A 22,233-nucleotide genomic window follows, 5' to 3' on the forward strand; every position below is an offset into this window, starting at 1 on the left:
TAAATTGAATAATAAAATGGTGGGACCCTTGAGCTTGCGGTAGAGCATGGATGTGGGTGTTGTGCTCTTGCAGAAGAGCAAGGAGTAAAAAATGAATAAAAGTGGGTCTGGGCCCACATCCATGCACTTTGCAAGAGCATGGATGTGGATGCTCTTACTCCCTCAATATTAAAGTATATACTCTCTCCTTACCGTAAAAAATGTGTATTTAATATGATATAAAAATTAATACACAATTAGTAGACTAAGAAAAAAAGGGTTAGTAAAACTCACATTAATATTGTATATAATGAGTTGCAATGGTGGGTCATAGTGTATAGGTTGTAAATAAATTGATGTATATGAGTATGAGTAGGTGACAATTTTCCATAAATAGAAATACTCATATTTTTATGGGACATAAGTAAATAGAAAGTGCATACTCCCTCTGTCCCCAAAGAATATGCACTTTGGGTTCGGCACGGGTTTTAATGCAGAATTTGTAAAGTAAGAGAGAGGTAGAAAGAAAAAGTAAATAAAGTATTGTTAGTGGAAAATGAGTTCCACCTCATTAGAGAGAAAACAGTTTCCAAAATTAGAAAGTGCATATTCTTGTGGGACGGACTAAAAAGAAAAGAGTGCATATTCTTGTGGGACAGTGGGAGTATATTTTTATGGGACGAGAGGAGTATCACATTTTCTTTTTCGGTTTGTCTCACAAAAAATATCATATTTTTTTAGAAAAAGTTTTCTTTTAAAGATATAGTTATAATAATATATTTTGTCTCTCCACTTAACATAATTTCTTGAGACCGAAGGATCAAAATACTCCCTTTGTCTTATAAAAATAGGTCATTTAGTGGCCGTTCGGTTGGCATAATACATAAAAATTACGGCCCACAATAAATCTTGTCTTGTGTTCGGTTGGCATAATATATAAAAATTACGGCCCGCAACTCGTAAGAGGCCCGCATAGAAGACCACAAAAATAATGCAATTCCTCTATCTGTATAAGACTATTAATCTTGGTTTACCCCCTCCGACTAAATCAATCTGGCTACATTCTCTCTTCAAATCTCGCTCATGATGTACCGATTCGATTCGCCGGAGAAAGAGGAATAAGAGCTTCCAACAAACACCCATAGGCGATCCCTTCTCTCCCTCTCTCCTCTCCCCTCTCCATCATCGCCGGAGAAAGAGGAATAAGGGATCGACGTGGACGGCGACAGGGCAAAGGCGGCACCACCAATCACTCCGAGGTCGTCCGCGTTCAGTACGACCCCAAGGAGTGCAGCTATGATACGCTGCTTGATGTTTTTTGGGAAAGGCATGATCCCACTACTCCCAATCGCCAGTTTCCTTTTCACTTTCTTCTCCGTTTAATTGCTGAATTGAGTTTATGTGGAATTGAATTTGAATTCCTCATTTCGTTTATGTGGAATTAAGCTTGAATTCTTAATTTCGTTTCTGTGGAATTGAGCTTGAATTTTTCATTTCGTTTCTGTGGAATTGAGCTTGAATTCTTCATTTCGTTTCTGTTGAATTGAGCTTGAATTCTTCATTTCGTTTACGCTGAATTGAGCTTAAATTAATATAATCTTAGATAAAGCCCATCCGATCATATCCTATATTGTATCCACTATTATTTTATATGCTAAACCGAACGGGCACTTAGGATTGACAGGAGTTTTAATGTGTAATTAGTAAAGTAAGAGAGAATGAGAAAATGTAGCTGAAATTGTATAGTGGATGGTGGGGCTCATAAATGATACTCTCTCCGTCCAAAAAGATAGACAAGTTTTACCATTTTGGGCCGTCCACCAAAATTAGACTTCTTTCCAAATATGGAAAGTTTTATACATTTAAATACTAAATACTATTAATGATGTGGAACCTACAATTTACTAACACTACTCATTACTTACTTTACCAATTTCACATTAAAATCAGCATCATACACAACTATGTCTATTTTTGGTGGACTAGGGGAGTAAAATAAGAGAGAAGAATAAAAAGATTGTCATAAATGTATATGAACTATTTCTATGGAACGAACAAAAAAATATATGGCATATTTCTATGGGACGGATAAAGTACTTATTTCTGTGAAGGATTAAGAACTTAATCATTAACTAGCTTTACACACTACCTATGTGGCCCTCCTTCGCTATGGATAATGGCGGACCAGGGGGAAGTGGGGGAGGGACTTGTGATTGGAGGAGGAAACGAAGAAGCAGTGAAGGGGGAAGAATTAAATTACAACATTAAACTCAAACTCAACTTCATTAAATGAAATATTCAAAAAGAATATCAAAAGGTGTTCAATGTCATCGGTACTACTAACAATATGATTCTAAAAGCTCAACTCAACATCCCTGCACATCATCACTCAACCTGCACATACAAAACACATGCAGAGCTGAGTACTTGGTATACTTAGTGGACCTATGCCCAAAATATTTGAAAACAGTTATATCACCCATACTATAGTGAACTAGAGTTTTACTTTAGAAATATTAACGAAAACACAAAATAATTTGAACGTCAATGGACAATCTACTCATAGGGGTGGTTCGGTACGGTATACCACACCGTGAATGCCATACCGTATTGAAGGGGTTGGTTGCGGAAGCGTGCGTTCTAACGAATCACATAATACTGATCTATTTAGCAGATTATTTAGATAAATTCTATTCGCGTAATTATCACATGTATCATGCTCATAACTTGAATTTTAAACATGCTTTAGCACAAATAATCCTTAAAACATGCTTGCTACGGAGTTAGCCAATTTACCTCGTAGATTCACTTAAGAATCGAAGATGGCTTGCGTCTTCTCCACGTGAAAATCTTGAGAACTCGACCTCGGATATTCTGACTGTTGTCCCGGACTGATATTTGTGTGGGCAAAGTAGAGCAAATTTCGTGTGGTCAAATCTCATCAGTGTACTGGGACTTCAATAAAGAAAGCAGAATCCTGCTGACGGAATGAGAGCAAATTTCGTTTCTCTCTCTAGATGGAGGGGAACGAAAATTTGTGATGTGCACAAGTGTATTTTCTGTCTCCTTTATTCTCCTATTTATGTTAAGTCACATATTGGGCCCAGTCAGGGATCTAAGGAAGAATTTGAACATGACCTCACCCAATTAGCTTTCTACTAATTAAATTTAACCCACAATTTAATACAAGCTTATATTGGAATATTACAAGCAGCCACTACAGAAGTAATATTACACTGCATTTCCAAATCCGAAATTACAAGTATTCCGGATTTCCTTTTGTGTGTTTAATTTATTTCCCGTGCTTAAGATAGAAACATCCATTAATTAATCAATGTCTGCTATGGACTTAATTAATTAACATATTTTAATTTCCAAGAGTGGACTTAGCAAAAAACTCTTATTTATTATTCATAGAGTAATCAAACTCCAACTAACTAGGTTCTGAATAATAAAACCTTGTTTCGAGCTCCTCTTGTGGATGTTATCAAACGAGACTCTCTTCACGCACGATTCAACATAATAGCAATCCTAGCACCGCTAGATAATGATCACCACTACCCAATATACCTGGATCGTTGGGTGACGAAAAACCCGCACCTTTGGTAAGTCAAAGTAGTAGATACTCAATATCGTATGCTCAATACTAACGTACATTGATTAAGAAATTAATTATCAAGACCTCGTCTTTCAGTAGATAGCATAAAGACTCGTCTTGCCGTTTAGATCCAATTCAGTGCTATACCACACCAACGTCATCTTATTTCAATAAGGCTTAGAAATAATCGGACTGACATTGCAACCTTTCACGATAGGTAGTCTAGGCCTATCTAGGTTGTGAAATTCTTATTTTTCTTTGTTCAGAACTGACCGTGTTACCTTAAATTGGACGATGCCCACAACTGGTCTACTAAAACAAAGACTTAGACTTTGTTATGTTCGCTTATACATTTAAATATGCAATAAACATCCATTAAATGTAAAACATAACAACATTATGACAAAAATAATCTGTTGCATTCATTGGAAAAAAATAATTAGAGTTTTACAGTATTTAATCACTCGAAAGACGATTTCTAGTATCAAACCCTTACAGTATTTAATCACTCGAAAGACGATTTCTAGTATCAAACCCTAACACGTATACCGTACCGAAAGTTACGGTATGACAAAACGCCATACCGATACCGTACTGAACTTTTCGGCATACTGGAACTCGGTATACCGAAAATTCGGTAAGGTAGTTTTTGATACCGTTATCATACCGTGATTTCGGTATACCGTATCGCATTTCAGTTTACCGTACTTTTGCGGTATACCGAACTGAGGTACAACATACCGTTATACCTGTATACCGCCAAAAAAATCTATTATACCCAAAATATTCAAAAAAACCAATTCTATTTTTTATTTTTGTATAATAGAGAATGCTATTTTTAAATTTTAGTATACATATAACATAAAAAATATATATACATGTTTATATATTTAATAATCAATCAGTATACCACGGTATACCGCGGTATTGGAAATCTAATACCGTTATCGCACCGAATCTTTCGGTACAGTATACCGAAAACTACAGTATACCAAAATATCGGTATTTTTGGTATTTTTTCGGTACGGTAAATCGGGTATTCCGGTATTTCGGTATTATTCCCCACCGCTATCTACCCATACTCATCAATCTCAATTCATAGCACAACAAAAGTGTGGCCATACTTTTTGCCTGCGAGATCGGTTGACTAGCAAGGACGGCTCCCGATCCCATGGTGCATGATAGGCTAGTTTTCGTCACTTGGATTCGATCACTTTTCGCACTATTAAGTTGAATATTTTCATTAGAAGATGTGTGTTATGGCAGGAAATGGAGCTTATGATTTCGAGGCATGGTAGAAACGTATATGTGGTGGAATGATCCAAAAAGGAGGCAAAAAGTGCAAGAATTTGAAGAAAAGAGGAAGATTGGCAAACCTGTCAGCTTGGCCAATCTGGACCCAACGGGGAAAACTGCATGAAGCCACTTGAGCACAATTACAAGACCGTTTCCTTTTGTGACACTTGTCCATTTTCGTACCTAGTGCATGAGGAAGGGGAATTATCCTTTTATATAAGGAAAATTTTGTAACAAAAAAAATATTTAAACATAGCTTTAGACCAACTACCACTATTTCATCTATTATCTTTAGTTTTAGTTTAACTGATTCTCTCTAAAATATACTCTCTTTCATTGCAGAACAGCCACCATCTTTTTCTCACCATAGGGTGAAATTGTAGTTTTTTTGTAGTGTTTAAATACTCTAGTTCTTTTTGTAGCACTTGTTTTGGGTTTGCACATCTTATAATAGAAAATAGGGAACACAAAGTACAACACCTTTTCATCCCTAATTTCTTTCTTATTTTTCACCGTACATTCATCCTTTCTCTTTATCGGTAATTTGTCTTTTTTTTTTTTAATTTTTTTTTCAGATTCCCCCCACTTAGACATCACCAAACCGAACCGGCCCGGAACCGGAACCGGCGGCGGCGGTTCGAACCGTGACCGGAACCGGCGGTTCCGACCGGCCGGTTCAGGTTCAAGAAATTTGCGAACCGTAACCGGCGGTTCCGAACCGCCGGTTTCACCGGAATCGGCGGTTCTGAACCGCCGGTTCGCCGGTTCCGACACCTTTTCAGGCTACCACCGGCCTATACGTAGCCTTTTCAGAAACCGGGTCAGAAACCGCCGGTTTTCGTTAGAAAACCGTTGACGAAACCGGCGGTTTCTGACCAAAAACCGGCGGTTCCGCCGGATTTCAAAATTTTGAAATTTGAAATTTTTTTTTCTTTTTTTTAATCACAATTTTCCCCTATAAATACCCCCTCCTCTTCATTTTCTACTTATCCCATTCTTGTGTTGATAAGAATTTCTCTCTCAATCTCAATTTCTCTATTCTCCATCCTCATTCTCTCAAGTTGTTTACGTTATTTGCGCTCATAATTTACTCACGTTGTTCTTGTTCACGTTATCATATTCACATAAACACTACTCTCTATTCTCTACTTCCAATTTCCATGATATCATGTCTTCATCTCGTCGTGGTGGTGATCGGGGCAACAGTAAAATTGCAAATTACAACTTAAAATTACAAATTACAACTTAAAATTTACAAATTACAACTTAAAATTACAAATTAGAACTTCAAAATTGCAAATTACAACTTATTACTTAACATTACAAATTAAAACTTTAAAATTACAAATTACAACAATTACAAATCGAAAAATTTAAATACAAGTTACTTACAACAATTACAAGTTACTTACAACAATTACAAGTTACAACAATTATAAATCGAAATTTTTTAATATAATTTACAACAATTACAAATTTACAACTTACAAGTGTTGACAAAAAAGACTTAGAAGATCATTAAAAGATATTCCTTATTTGATAAATATCTTATTGGTGAAAAAGTGGGTAATGAGTATCTTTGGGGCAGATGGTACTGGAACACAAATTTATATATGGAATCTGGATGAATGGGGATCAGATTATAGTTTAAAATGGGAAGCTGTGTTCACTGGCGGGAGTTCGTTTCATCAGGCCATAAGGGTGGTATATTCATCCGAGTCTGACGATGAAACGAACTCCCGCCAATGAACTCAGCTTCCCATTTTAAACTATAATCTGATCCTCATTCATCCAGATTCCATATATAAATTTGTGTTCCAGTACCATCTGCCCCAAAGATACCCATTACCCACTTTTTCACCAATAAGATACTTATCAAATGAGGAATATCTTTTAATGATCTTCTAAGTCTTTTTTGTCAACACTTGTAAGTTGTATATTTGTAATTGTTGTAACTTGTAATTGTTGTAACTTATATTTAAATTTTTCGATTTGTAATTGTTGTAACTTGTAATTGTTGTAAGTAACTTGTATTTAAATTTTTCGATTTGTAATTGTTGTAATTTGTAATTTTAAAGTTGTAATTTGTAATGTTAAGTAATAAGTTGTAATTTGCAATTTTGAAGTTGTAATTTGTAATTTTAAGTTGTAATTTGTAAATTTTAAGTTGTAATTTGTAATTTTAAAGTTGTAATTTGCAATTTTACCGTTGTAATTTGTAATTTTGAAGTTGTAATTTGTATCAATAAAATTGTATTTGTAATTTGTATCTCTAAAATTGCTTTATTCTAATTTTATTTATGCAAATATATTTACATTTTTTACTTGAATTACATATTTATAATGAAAAAAAAAATCAAAACGAACCGCCGAACCGGCCGAACCTGCCCGGAACCGGCCAATCACAAGCGGTTCCACGGTTCACGAACCGGAACCGCCGCACCTTGGCCGGGCCGGTTCAGGTTCATCAATTTATTGAACCGGAACCGGCGGTTCCGAACCGTGAACCGCCGGTTCCGGAACCGTGGTGACGTCTACCCCCACTACATTGCTGCCCACTGTTCACTATGCCACCCCGACGACTCAAGAGGACGTTGGAGGAAGATGTTGCTCTTGGAGCTTAGAGTGTCCACTATGGGTAGGACGCGGCTATAGCCGCGTCCTGGGGCAGTGGGCGGTGGGCGGGCGGGCGGTTATAGTGGGGAAGGTGGGCGGACAACTTTTGGGGGCTATTGGGGCGGCGGACGCGGGATAGCCGCGTTCGGGGCGAGGACGCGGCTGTGAAAATGTTGAATTTTGTATTTGGAATTTGGGGGCTATTGGAGATGTCCACTATAGTGGCGGAAATAGAATTTTGGGGCTATGGACAATAAAATTGGGGCTATGGACAAAAACTGGGGCGGGGCTATTGGGCGTATCCGCCTTATAGTGGACACCCTTATAAGCCACCGCCAGACAACCTATTTCCCTTTGATGAACTGGAACCCGAAGCCCAAGCTGCCAGAAAAAACTGCACCACCAATCACGCGGCGCACCGCTGCAACAAGAAAGGCTGAGACCTCCATTGCGCTCCGGCAAAAGCCACTGTCAAGAAGCCTAAGACAGACCACAAGTCTCATGCCAAAGACCGCTCTTCCTCATAATCCTAGTCTGGCAGAAGCAGCTCTTAGAAGATGACGATGTAATGAAGGTGATTGATGAGTATGAGACTTGCCCCGTGGTAGAACTTGTTGCTGAAAAACAACCACAACAGGAAGCACCTCCCGCATCCGAAGCTGTGCCACCGCCACCTTTAGACTCAACTACAATTTCCACAGAAGAAATCCTCATCCAAGCCGCTACACTCTTGGCGGCTGATTTGCAAAGGATTAAGGCGTGGACTGTAACACCTCGACTTTTCTATCTCTTTAGTTATTCTCAGAAGGACATCGTTTGTTTGGATTGAATTTCAAGTTCGTTTCTTTTTGTCGAATAAGGGAAAATTTTTATGCTTATGGCTTTTAAGAAGAATTTCCGGGTTATGTTTAGTACGTGGAATAACACCAAGTATTATATTGTTGGTGACGTTAGGCGGATTAATATTTTGTTCGAGGTACGGGACCACGAGATTAATTAAAGTCTTCCGTTGGACTTTAAGCAATAAAAAATTTGGGAAATAAAAGTGTCATGCTTGGGCTTGCGAAATAAATAATACTATTAATTCCAACGTGTTGTATACAAGATGGCTTTGGGCCATGGGGAAATAAAAGAGTGCAATATAAAAAATAAATCCCTTGGGCCTATAAGCTAATGAATAAATAAGTGTGGTGCAAATAAATCTTTGAAGCCCAATTTCTTCTTGGTGACTTGTCTGCTCCAAACGTGAATTGTATCCTTCACAGAAATGCTTCAGCTTCTACTCCACTCCTCCGTTATCTGCAAGAGTTTAATTACCAAATAAATTCTAATCATGGTGATTAATCACAATTTATTTCAGCCACTAATTACCCAAGTAATTGGGATTTAATCTCCAATTAATTTTACCAGATTTTAAACAGCCATCAATTCAATAAAATTGTAATTACCACCATTGAATTGCTATTGTAGCCGAATCAGTATATACGAGCTTTCTTTCCGTCCGTTCTCTCCGTCTCTGAATCACACAATCAATTTCCTGAAAAAGAGTTCACAGCAATTCCTGTGTCAATCCTAATCCAATTCAAGGTAATCCCATACACAATCTGCCTCTCCGTTTCTGTGTTGAAACCAAATTGAAGAGTGACACCTCCCCCATCCTATTCTGTCAATTCTTCCAACAAGGTATGAACACTCTCAACGTCAAGTCCATCGCATTCATTCATGGATTTGCATACTTGATAATCCAACAATCACAACCCCTTAATTAGTGAACTGAAAACAAGAAAAAGAACATAACTTGGTAAACAACTCATCTTTTCGGGGTGGTTTTCGGTTTGAAATCGGGGGCTGCGGTGTCGTTTTGGGGCTGTCAAGCAATGAATCATGGTTGTCCGGCCGATAACGGAGCAGTAGTGAGGGCGGACAGCAGCGACGGTAGCTGGCGAAGACTGACCCGCCGGCGTGGCGTCGGAGCAGCGCGGCGGTGGCAGAGGAGTCGACAAACTTCTTCGAAATTGGGGATCGACGATGTGGGGCGGAGAAAGTGAGGTGAGGAGGGACCGATGGAGAAGGATCCTCTGCTGTGCAACAAAACGCAAAAGTTTTCTAATGAAACGGCAGCAACCATTTAAGATTCATTTCATCCCACCCCATACCCCCTATTCCTACCCCATGTTTTCCTTTTAATCCATTTTCGTTTTGTTTGGATATATACTTAAGAGGTGTGTACTACTAAATCCTTTAATTATTTATTAGGATTTCTTTGTTACTCCTATTTATTAGGATTTCTTTGTTATATAGTATTTTATATATTAATGTTTTTAGTTATAAGTCATTTTGATATTTAAATTAGATTTAGTTATTACAAATTAAAAGATATTCCGTAAAATAATTAAAAGAAAAAAAGTGTATGTTGTGGTTTAACAGAAATTTACTTCTTTTCCTTAATATTTTTATTTTTTATGGTATACTTTTATTTGTTTATTTAGTAAAAAATACCTTAAATTTAATTATCAAAATGAGCAAAATTAAAATGGCTAGCCAAAAATTTACTTCTAAATCAAATGTTTGTTATTGAAACTCAATCATAGTATAGTCAATTTACAAAAATAATTAATAAATATGAAATATTTAAGAAAATTATTACAAAGGATTCAATGGCATTTTTAATGTAACAAAAAATTAAATTAATGTGAATGAATTCAATAAGAAATATAACTAAAAGTATTATAATTATGATAAGAATTCAACAGAATTTGTTACCTAAAAGCATAAATGAATTTAAAGAAATAGTTCATGCCAAGTTTCGTGCCAAACGATTAAAAAAATAAAGTTGAGTGGAGATTAAAAGAATTGTTTATCAACTTACTGTGGGAAATGAAAAGAATATATAAGTGTTTGCTGGATTCAAACAAAATGTAAATGGATTAATAGAAAACGTAGGGTAGGGGTAGGGAGTGGGGGTGGGGGTGAGGGGATGAAATGAATCTTAAATGGTTGCTGCCGTTTTATTAGAAAATTTTTGCGCTTTGTTGCACATGATGGTTTTAACCACAGCAGACAATCCTTCTCCAATAGCGATAGTGATGGAAGGGAGTAAGTTTGACTTCTAATTGGACCTCATAATTTTAATTGAATGGGAGGAATAAGGTGGTTTGGGTTGTTATCTTTTGTTGGGCCGGTAGTAAAATCAATCTTGGGCCAAATTAATTAAATCTTTGGGCTGATAATTTAATTGATTCTGGAATTTTTCGAAGTACAAATAATTTTATCCCAAGTCCGAAATAAATATAATTACGACAGGAAGTTGTTGCGATAATTTAGTTATGCGCTTCAATAATTTTGGGTTTTTAATTCGATATCATGGAGGAAAATACGAGGAGCCAATGGAGGAATTATGGGTGTAAGCGGCCGACCGGCGTCACACGCGACGCCTTGGGCGGCCGCCGAATAATAAAAAATATGCGAAAAACCGAGAAACGAGATAAAAGACTTTAATTAGGATGCATGCATTCTAATTAGTAGTTTTCTCACGCTAATTGTTGTGTTACTACCTTGTTACTTAAAAGGGGATTTTTCTGTGAGACTCTAAGTTCGGAATGAGGAATTTACAAGTTGCGAGATCTTTTATGCGAACGAGGTGGGCATTTCTATCCTACATTATTGTGTGGGCTTTCTTTTTAAATATGGTTTATGTTTCAAGCACGTTCTATGAGAAAATATATGTTATGTCATGCCATGTTTTGTTTTATGGAATGCCTATCTGAAGTGGTTTTTGCCATGTATAGTTAATCAAATTCGGGTCCCAGTAGAGCTGCAAACTCTACTCGGACTAGTGTACACAACATGTAGATTGACCGTCATCTTTCGAGTTGGCCGGTCTAGTGACTTTGAATGTGGCAACATTCTCTGTCATGTATAGTTCAGATATGGTGAATGATGAAAGGAAGTTAGTCTGCACAACTATGTTTTTAAGAGGAAATGTTTTCAGTGTACTCGGGCTCATTCAAAGTTAAAACCCCGATGTCACTCAATCAATAAGGGATTGACATGATATTTTTATGAAAATGTATTTTGGCAAGTGACCACGGAGTATATCAAGTACTCAGCCCTGCATATGTTTTAAAAATATGCAGGTTGAGTAGTGATGACGATGGGCGGTGTTGAGCAGAGATGATGAATTTCCTTCGATAGTATTTGGATGCATCGTGTCTCCATACATGATGTCATTCGCTCTTGAACGCTTCCGCTAAATAATATTTCTTCCGAGTTCGTGTAATTTTCGAGATGATACTCTGATTTTATTCAAGTTATTTCTATGATTTTGAGCCAAGTCCAATTATAAAATTGTCTTCCCTCTTCTTCCCCTTTTCTTTAATCCCCCACTAGTTGCGATAACCCGAGCTTTCTATCCTTAGAAAGTTAGGGCGTGACAAGGACCAAATCCACATCCAAAGCCATAAAGATGTCGAAAGGAAGAGCCTAAGCCAAGAGTGCCAAACGCCCAACCACCTCGATGTGAACAGAGTTCCAGAAGACGGACATACTGCAAGTGAGCCCGACGAAGAAGGAGAAGCAGAGAATGAATCGCCACCATCACCTCCTTGCGATTCCTAGAGGACAAGGGAAGCAACACGAGGGTGGGGACCCTTCCATTGAGGAAGTGGATGATTTTCTAGGGGACAAGACTATCGATAGTTGCCCTAAGGGCACCCCGACTGCATGGACCAATGATACGTACTCCATTGGATAGTGCCATTGAAGGGAATTCATCTACCGATAGCTCCTCCAGTTCTGAGGAGGAGAGACATCTTCGTACACCTGAAATTGCACCCCTCGAGCTATCAGATAGCTTTGACAAGTTCTACGTGGAGTTCAACATGGAAAATGTGAGATCTCTCACTGAATTTTATGATCCCAAGCTAGAGGACACCTATGAAAAACGGGATAAAAACCTCAAGTTCTATAAATCCGGTCGTACGGTAGATTTTTCCACCCTTGATGAATAACGAGTGCAAGATAAATTTGTTGAATATATAAAAATGAAAGGGTTTACTTGGTTATTATTTTTGGAGTCACGCAACTTAACACACATACTTGTGGATGACTTTTTCACGACTTTTCGGTTTGAGGTGACCAATGATTTGTCCACACCTAGCGTACACATTAGGCTTTTCAGCACTCACTATCGGATGAGTCTTCACGAGTTGAGTGTGAGCATGGTTTGTATTCTATGAGAGAAATAAAAAGTGGTGAAGCTACTGGGCTAGAGTGTGAGCGCCCGGAAACACATATTGAGTGACCTAAATGAGGCATGGGTGAAGATCACGGGGAGAAAGAGAACTTACCACAATACACACGCCTTTGGGCAAGACATCCTAGACCCCTCCTATGTTTGTTTCAAACATACCTAGTCACAAACCTCATAGGCATGTCTACCTCATATTCTCGGATCTCGGCAGCTACACTTTATTACATTTGGTGTATAAAGAGAGGTGTGCATGTGCATCTAGTATTTTGAAAAGCTTATCATATCAAATACAGCTAGTCGGGTCCCTCTCACTTTGTGTCATTTTCTTGAAAAATTCATTCATGATAATTTTGATTTTGGTCCCTCTCACTTTGTGTCATTTTCTTGAAAAATTCATTCATGATAATTTTGATTTTGGTGACTCTCCATCCCCCATGGAAACTAACCCCCAAGTTCCTCTACCAAAGAAATTCAATTTAGAAATTTTAAGGGATGCAGGTTTGATTCACATCCTTGGGGGTGGCCCTCGGTTCTACGTTGTGGGCAAAACCCCAATATGATGATTTCTTGTAGATGTGCAGGAGTGGATAGGTTCAAGCATCTAATGACAAGAAAGCAGCCTACAAACGACTCAAAAAGCTGGAGAAGAAATTGACGGTTGTATAAACAACCATAAGGAAGTTACACGGGAGCTACGCGAGACTCGGGCCGCTCAAGCTCAAGGCCAAAAGGATCTCAAGGCTGACATTGAGAGACTTATGCTAATTGTGGGGCAACTAGCCCAGCTTCGACTTACACCCGCTCCTGCACCATTCTCTACACCAGCTCCTGCACTATCCACTGCTCCTGCACCATCCAATACTCCAGAACCAGCTCCCAACCAGCCCTCGAGGGAGCTGCACCAGCTACCACCACCTGCCGCATCAGCTCGTACCCCTCTCCCAAAAGGTGGGGGTGAACTTTATCCAACTCTTTCTTGTATTTATTGTATGTATGTATTGTGTGATGTATGTTTAAAGTTTTCTGTAATTTTGGCCTTGCCGACCTTATTTTGCATATATGTGGCCTAGCTGGCCTTGCATGCTTTGTGTTTGTGGCCTTGCCGACGATGTGTTGTGTTTTTAGTTGGTTTCTTTTTCAATGTTGGATTTTGTCAAATGTTTCATTTTCTAACACTTTAAACAAACTTTCTTGGGGGCAAGCAAGGTCTAAGTGTGAGGAGTGGGATTATTTGTTTTTAGTAGTTTTGTTTTTCATCATTTAACTGTGCAAATCAGTTCGTTAAGTAAGTCCCAGTTGTTTTTTAAAGGTTTTTGTGTTTTTAGTCAAACCTTGATGTATAGACTTTGCAAAATATTTTCCCTTAAAATGAGCTTGAATGCGATTGAAGTTCCCTTTCCAAATAATGGGTTGTTGGATGACGTTTGTATAATGAAAAAGTAGAGCACTACTCATTTGTTTTAACCTCCGGATTTGTTTCTAAAGTAGAATACTTTCTTCTATCTTATTGTAAGTGTTTTTGAGTGTGTGTGACTTTCACAATCTTGGATATCGCTTGATCATTTGGCAAACGTTTGAGGGCATTATGATAGCCACTTGAGCCTCAATTGTGTTGATAATCCTCCCTAATGAGCTGTCTCTAGTGATCTATTTTGAAGCTTAGGCCTTGTTCATTTGATAGCCAGAAAGTATTTGCCTTAGTCACATTAATGCCTACATCCATACCCCAACTATGCATATTACACACTTGTTTAGTCAATCCGAATGTGGTGAATCTTATCCGATTTGAAGATGAAGAATGTTGTTGCCTTGAGAACCTTTTTGAGAAAAAGAACATGAATAAATCGAAAAGAAACGAAAAGAGAGAAAAAGAGGAGATCAAGAAAAAAGGAAAAAAGATGAAACCTTGAGTCAAGAACAAGACAAAAGGAAAAAAAGAAGAAAAAGAAGAAAAGATAAAGAAAGAAGAGGAAAAAGTAGGGAATGAAAAAGAAAAGAATAGAAAAGATCAAGAAATGGAAAGAAAAAAAAGGGAGAAGAAAGAGAAAGAGAAGAAGTACGTAAAAGAAAAGACAAATAAAGAAAAAGAAGAGGAACAAGAAAAGAGGAGAATGAAGCACAAAAAGCAAGAAGAAAGTTGATGTGCGACAAAGTCATATATGAAGTTCATAAGTTCATCATGCATTGGTTTTGATTTTTGTAAGTGTGTTCACACATTTCATATGCGTAGTTTCATTCTTTACATCGAGCTTAGGACCCCTAGGATCCATCCGATGCAACTCAAAAGGTCCAAAAGCCTCACTACAACCAAAGCCCCTTTCGAGCTATTTTGACTAAGTGATATCTTATTGATTGCATGTGGTGCGTTTTGAGAGAAACACCTTTACATTTTAAGAGGTGACTTGAGTGAAACATGAACTTATGTGTAGTGCTTAACGAACTTGACAAAACCGACAACATGAACCATATTTTGAGGAGAAAATTCAGTTGGGCTGCATTCATGCTTGAATTTCGGGGAGACTACCGGGGCGTATCTTGTATTGCTGAAAAAACTCCAATCCGAGATAGCCGTTTTATCTTTGGAGACATGAACTTATGTTGTATTGCATCATACAACATAGCCGTTTTATCTTTGGAGATGAAACGCCAATCCGAGAACACTACCGGGGCGTATCTTGTATTGCTGAAAAACTCATATATGGGAGGGGGCGAATAGAGAGCCATTTTAGTTTGTAATAATTTCACTTATTCTAATTAATGGTAAAGTGTTTCAATAATTATTGAGAAGAAATGGTCAAACTATTGAGAAAAAGGTGCATGTCCTCTTCATCATTTTTTGTCTATGGAATCGGTTGTTAATATGAATCAACCAGTTGTGGATCCATATACTTGAGATTGGGGGTGCGATATATAGTTAAATCGGCATGGAGATGTAACTTTTTTTAGTCGTTATCTCAATTTTTTTAGCAAGTCACTTCATTGTATATAAAAATAGATGATATTAAAGTGTTATTAGTTGAAATATTTTTACTACGGAGTACTATTTAAATAGAGGTTCTTTTCTAATTGAGAACTTATTTCACTTTTAAAATAGTTTTTAATATTTAAAATAAAAGAAAATGCATCATATAATTTACAGAATTTCAAATATGAACATAATTGAAAACTATAAATAATAAAGATTAGATTCAACTATACACATGCTTTTATTGTGTAAAAAACAAATGAAAAAATCAACTAATAAATTATACTACTCTATGTTTAATCGTACATTAGATAGATATTATTAATAATAGTAAATACTTAAATTCAGTAATACGTAATAGTAAAAGTTAAACAGTTAATAAATGCAAACAAAAATACAGACTAATAGCAATAAAAACAAAACAGTTAACAAATGAAAGTAAAAATAAAAGACTAAATAGCAAAAAATACACCTAGTAGATTCAAACCTGCGTCTTACACTATAAAATATGAGTATTTTACCACTAGGCTATTCAGCATTTTGGGGTATAGTCGTACCCCCTTGTCCTTAACTCCGTTCGCCACTGGAATCAACGATCACATCATTTTTTGCACTCTACCACACGGGGGGTTGTACATTATGGAAATATATTTATATTATACTCATTGTCTCAAAAAATAAGAATATTTAGAACAATATGAGAATTAATGTATAATTGGTAAAATTACAGAGATGATGAGAATGATGATTAGAGCATCAACTATAGCGGACGTCCCGGCGGACGTCCGACCGACGAGCGGGTTGTCCGTCCGGGACGTCCACTCTTGGGGCGGACGAGCGCGACGGACGAGCCAGACGGACGACCTCTCGCCCGTCGGATAAGGCGCTCGTCCGTCGTCTCGTCCGCTACTGTGGGTCCTCGACGAACGAGAGCAATTTTATTTTATTTTTAAAAAAACTCTATATATACGACTCATTTCGGTTCATTTTCATTCGCACCGCTTGTATTAACGAGTTTATCTTCTTTGTCTCTGCATTTCTCGACATCCTGAAATGGCTAATGGTAGTAGTGCAGGTGGTAGTGGTAGTGGTACGGGTGGCAGTGGCTGGGATGATGAAGTATCGCTGCGAATCCGTGAACATATACGGGCCAATACGTTCGCTGAGATAAATTACCTAATGAGGGAGGCCTTGCTGCAGCAGCAGCCGGCGGTACCTCGCCCCATCCAGCATCGAGCTGTAGTACACTGCGACTACGTCGCTGCACACCAACGGTTGTTTGACGACTATTTCGCTGAGCAGCCACGGTTTGGAGAAAACATCTTCCGGCGGCGTTTTAGGATGCACCGGGATCTATTTATGCGTATCGTGAATGCTTTAGAGCGTCGGTACAAGTACTTCCGATTCAGGAAGGATGCGAGTGGCAGACCCGGTCACTCGCCTATACAGAAGTGCACTGCTGCAATTAGGCAGTTGGCCTATGGAGGCGCGACCGACATGTTCGACGAGTACCTCCACATCGGCGAGACGGCTGCCTGCAAATGTCTCAAGTGTTTTTGTCAGGGTGTTATACAAATATTTGGGGAGAGGTACTTGCGGAAGCCTACCCCCCAAGACTGCCAGGATCTGATGGATATGCACGGGACGGTGCGTGGGTTTCCCGAGATGTTGGGCAGTATAGATTGCAAGAACTGCCCCACCGCCTGAAAGGGGCACTACACGACTGGCTTCAAAGGCAAGAACCCCACAATGATCCTCGAAGCCGTAGCAGACTACCGTCTGTGGATTTGGCTTGCATATTTTGGGGTAGTCGGGTCGAACAACGACATCAACGTCCTACAGCCGTCGCCCCTTTTCAACGAGCAGTGCATGGGCTTCAGTCCGGCCATCAGTTTTGTCATCAATGACAACCAACATGATATGTGCTACTATTTGGCGGATGGGATATACCCTAGGTGGCCCGTCTTTGTGAAGACGATTAGATCTCCAATCGACGAAAAGAAGATGTACTTTGAGAGCCGACAGGAGGCAGCGTGCAAGGATGTGGAACGAGCATTTGGTGTGCTCCAGGGTCGATGGGCGGCGGTGAAGGGTCCAACCCGTTTGTGGTATGACGACTGCATTGCTGATGTCATGTACTCGTGTATTATCATGCACAACATGATCGTCGAACAAGAAGGTCCAAAACTGACTAATTGGACGAATGAAGATGCCGCCGGGCCAAGCCACGACGTGGCCACTTCCAGTGTACGAATGGGGATAGCTCATGATGACGCCGATTTTTTTTATTTTATTTTATTTAATTTTCGAAACACTATATATACGCGATTTGCACTTCATTTTCATTCACACCACTTGTTTTAACGAGTTTTCTCTCTATCTTAATTTCTGTACAAGAGCAACAACGCGAAATGGAGCACAACAACTAGTCTACTCCAGTGACGAGCGGGTCTCAAACTCCCACGATACCCGTGGGAAGTGGATGGGGTCCAATGGAGCACAACAACGGGTCTACTCCAGTGTATTATTTTAATTAATGTTTTTTTAGTTTTAATATTTTTATTGAATTATCTCGTATCTGTGTCGTAAATTTAATTCCGTATTTTGTGTGATTGTTAATTATTTGTTTTTATAATTTTGTTTATTGTAGGTAGCCTATTGCTTGTTCAGTTGGTTGTCCTGATGATGTGGCATGAGGAGTTTTTAAGTGCTGATGATGTGGCAGGAGGAGTTTAGCCTAATATGAATCATAGTACAGAAAGTGTATAAGATATTTAAACTATGATTCTATTCCTTAAAATCTAGAGGGCCTCATTTCTTATAGGATCCGCGCTCGATTTCCCTCCACACAAAGGATAGTAGAATTTAATCTTAGTTACTCCAAATTCCTCGGATGCAATGTAAGAAACTCAAGCAAAAAATGAAATTAAAAAAAATAAAAAATGAACAAGACAAGATTGATGAATTGTAAATTCACCTTCCAACCAAACTTTTAATCTCTCTCTCATGGGGGACTGCTCTCCTGAGAGAAGATCAGGGTGTGGCCTACTTGGCGCAGTCTTTGGAAGGCCAAGAAAATCACCTTCTCCAACGCCTGTTCAAACACCCAAAGTCCAAAGGCCTAATGTTAAAATTGATCCATCTAATGATCAAACGCAGGGAGACAGAGTCATTCCCCGTCCCGGCCCAAACTACAAGTCCCAGCCCGTCCGCCAGCACCATCCGCCCCAGGCCGCGACTCCTCCTAGGAATGTGGAGCCGGTGCAGGGGAGGAAGGTGCCTCTCCCCGGGATGGGCCTTTCCGGGGAGCTGGACTCGATGATCAAGGATCATCAGATGGTGAAGGGGGCTGGGAGTCTTGTGAGGGCGTCGTCAGGGAATGTGATGCTGCATAGTAATCTGGGGAATCTGAGGCAGCCCAATGAGGTTATTGAGCAGAGAAGTTATGCAAGGAGAAATGAAGCGCCTCGAAAGGCCGCCAAGAAGAGCGAAAAGGGCGACGTGTTTTGTAGGGCTCTGTCGACACGGATGGACCCAGAGGAGCTCAAGATATTAGGCAATGAGCATTACAAGAATGGTGACTTTGCAGAGGCTCTGTCTCTCTATGAAGCAGCAATCTCCGTTGATCCGAATAAAGCAGCTTACCGGAGCAACAAGAGTGCCGCGCTCACGGCCATGGGGAAGCTTCTAGAAGCTGCATTGGAGTGCCGGGAAGCTATCAGGATTGATCCGTTTTACCAACGAGCTCATAATAGATTGGCAACGCTTTATGTCAGGTTATTGGTTAACTCTTTTATCTGGTCTAAAATATGTATCGTTATCATGTTTTGGCGTATCATCTTCCTTACCAAACGGTCCCTTATGTTTTGGCAGATTAGGAGATCCTGAAAAAGGGTTGTACCATTTCAAACAGGCCGGGCCTGAGGCCGATCCTGATGCGATGAATAGGGCTGCAAAGGTTCAGAGCCACTTGCACAAGTGCACCGAGGCAAAGAGGCAGCACGACTGGACCACGTTATTCAAGGAAACCGCATTGGCTACAAGCGCCGGTGCTGATTCTGCTCCCTTGGTATGTATACATGAGATAATTATTTCGGTGATGTTCAGTTCGTTAGACAAGATAATAGTGAGATACAATATGAGATAAGCCACAATGTGATTTACTACCTCCGTCCCGCATAAATTAAGAGAGAGAATAATGTGGATAAGAGTCTTCTCTAAATTATTCTTTCTCTTATTTTATTATTTCTGTACTTTAACTATTTATTATCATTTTTATAAAACGAGTACTGAAAAGTAAAATTTGACTCCTCATGCAGGACGGAGGTAGTATCTATGATTGAATCAGTCTTAGGGGGTTAGTTAGTGTAGTGGTTAATCATTAGATAAATAAAATCTTTGCATTATGAAGGCGGACAAAGATACATATTGAGAAAAGCACAATCGAACGAGAGATAAGATTAGTAAAACTCAATCTACTATGGCAATTCAGTAAATCTTGTTTTTTTTTTATGGATAAAGATATTTGCTTTGAAAGCCGAGGCGTTGCTAAAGCTGAACCGGCATCAAGAAGCGGTCCAAGCCATGGCGGACGGCCCAGATTTAGACACCGAGGAGTGCACAAAGTTCTTCGGGCCTATTGCAAGCGCAAGCCTATTAGTGATGCAAGCTCGAGTGGCCATGGCAGAAGGGAGGTTCGACGATGCTTGGGCTGCAGCGGAAGGGGCGTGTAGGCTCGACCCCAACAACAAAGAAGCAAGAAGTGCGACGAGGAGGGCACAGGCACTGAGCGCAGCGAGATCAAAGGGGAACGATCATTTCAAGGCGGGACGATACGAGGAGGCGCGTGGGGCGTATGGAGAAGGGCTGGAGCATGCCCCCAACAATGCCTTGCTCCTATGCAACAGAGCTGCTTGTGAAGCGAAACTCAACCACTACAACAAAGCGGTAGAGGATTGCAACGCTGCACTCAGCATTCGACCGGGTTATACCAAAGCAAGACTAAGAAGAGCCGACTGTTACGCTAAGGTACATATTTATTTCATAAGCTGAAAAACCACATACTAGGGATGTCAATGTGGCACGCTACCTGTGGGCTGGCCCGAATAGTCCGCCAAATCTATAGGGCAAGGGTTGAAAATTTCTAGCCCGATAAAGTTACAACCCGATTAGCCCACAACCCATTAGGGTCTGACCCGAAAACCGATGGACTGACCCGAAAACCCGGTAAAATTTCAATTGTTCTATTTTTTTAGCTACTAATCCAACACTTCATTGATTATTATTATAATATCGATAACTAAAAAAATAACTTTCAATTAGAAACTTCAGATTCACTAAAAAAATACCTCCCCTGTCCCATTGAAAATAAAACGTTTTCCTTTTTTGGTTGTCCCATTAAAAATGAAACGTTTCCTAATATGGAAACAACACTGTCTCTACTTTTTCTTCTTTTTTATTTTACTCTCTATTCATTAACTCACAAAACTATGCTGTATAAAATCACATGCTAGAAACCAAATGTTTCAGATTTATTGGGACGGATGGAGTATTTAAATTTCTAAAACATGCTTTAAAATTTTCCGAAATATGTCTATGTTTTATTTTGCACAAATCTCAAATATTAGCATTTGATAATGTTATGTTTGAGTTTAAGCATATATCTCAAATTTATCATAAATAAATATTTTACATTTTACAAATATAAATATTTTCATCATTATTTATTGGATTGATTGCGTGTTAATTTTATCGGTAGCGCAACCTGATTAACCCGTTAGGCTATCCCGAAACACGATCTTTTAGGGTTAGGGCTAAACTTTTACAACCCGAAAAATAATCCGATTAGCCCGCACTTGATTGAGCCGCAACCCGAATAGGATTGGTCCGAAACCTGCTGGGCCGACCCGATTGACATCCCTACACCATACGATATGTATAAATATGTAGTGACTAATGAGTTGGTTGTGGCCGTAGATGAGAAACTGGGGAGCTTGTTTGCAAGATTGTCAAGTGCTGGTAAGAGAGAATCCCAACGACGGCGAGGCGGCCAAGCTGTTGGATGAGGCCAAGTCGCGGCTCGAATAGCATTCAGACTCTTCTATACCATTTTCTTCATATATGAAGTAGTATAAACAGTCGGTGTTGTATTTTTATGTTTTTGTGTAATGGCATGCTTCATACAAATTTGAAAAGTAAACACACACCCCATCCCCACAGAGTGAGACATCTATGTTTATCATAGGATACAAGAACAAGAAATATACGGAGTAATTAATCAAAATGTAGGATATAGTTTTGAAGGAAAGGGACACAGAGATGGAGAAAAGTAAATCATGGAATAAGGAAACTTTTTATTAGACAAATTATTTTAGATGTGAGGTACTCCAATTTTAAAAAAGATGATGATTGCTGGCTAGTATGTGATTTTAGAATATATAGTGTTTTAACTGAAAAAAATTAATTGAAAGTATTTATGGAAAAAGAAAAAATAGTTGAATTTATTAATAATAACAACATACTCCTTTT

At 38.9% G+C, this 22,233-nt stretch overlaps 1 protein-coding gene and 1 long non-coding RNA gene across 2 annotated transcripts; one reads left to right on the forward strand and one right to left on the reverse strand.

Moving 5' to 3' along the window:
- Positions 1-8,549: 8,549 nt before the first annotated feature.
- Positions 8,550-9,758, reverse strand: LOC121763804. The gene is made up of 2 exons (XR_006042501.1): positions 8,938-9,758; positions 8,550-8,788 (listed from the first exon to the last, which is right to left on the reverse strand). It is a non-coding gene; the product is annotated as an uncharacterized LOC121763804 (long non-coding RNA).
- An 8,917-nt stretch (positions 9,759-18,675) lies between these two features.
- On the forward strand, positions 18,676-21,904 carry LOC121764809 (inactive TPR repeat-containing thioredoxin TTL3-like). Its single transcript, XM_042160835.1, has 4 exons — positions 18,676-19,481; positions 19,579-19,774; positions 20,227-20,733; positions 21,682-21,904. Exons 1-4 carry the CDS (start codon positions 18,712-18,714, stop codon positions 21,790-21,792), a joined length of 1,584 nt encoding a protein of 527 aa, XP_042016769.1. The 5' UTR covers positions 18,676-18,711; the 3' UTR covers positions 21,793-21,904.
- The last annotated feature ends 329 nt before the right edge of the window (positions 21,905-22,233 follow it).

The sequence above is a fragment of the Salvia splendens genome, chromosome 14 (genome assembly GCF_004379255.2).
Source record: "Salvia splendens isolate huo1 chromosome 14, SspV2, whole genome shotgun sequence".
NCBI lineage: Eukaryota > Viridiplantae > Streptophyta > Magnoliopsida > Lamiales > Lamiaceae > Salvia > Salvia splendens.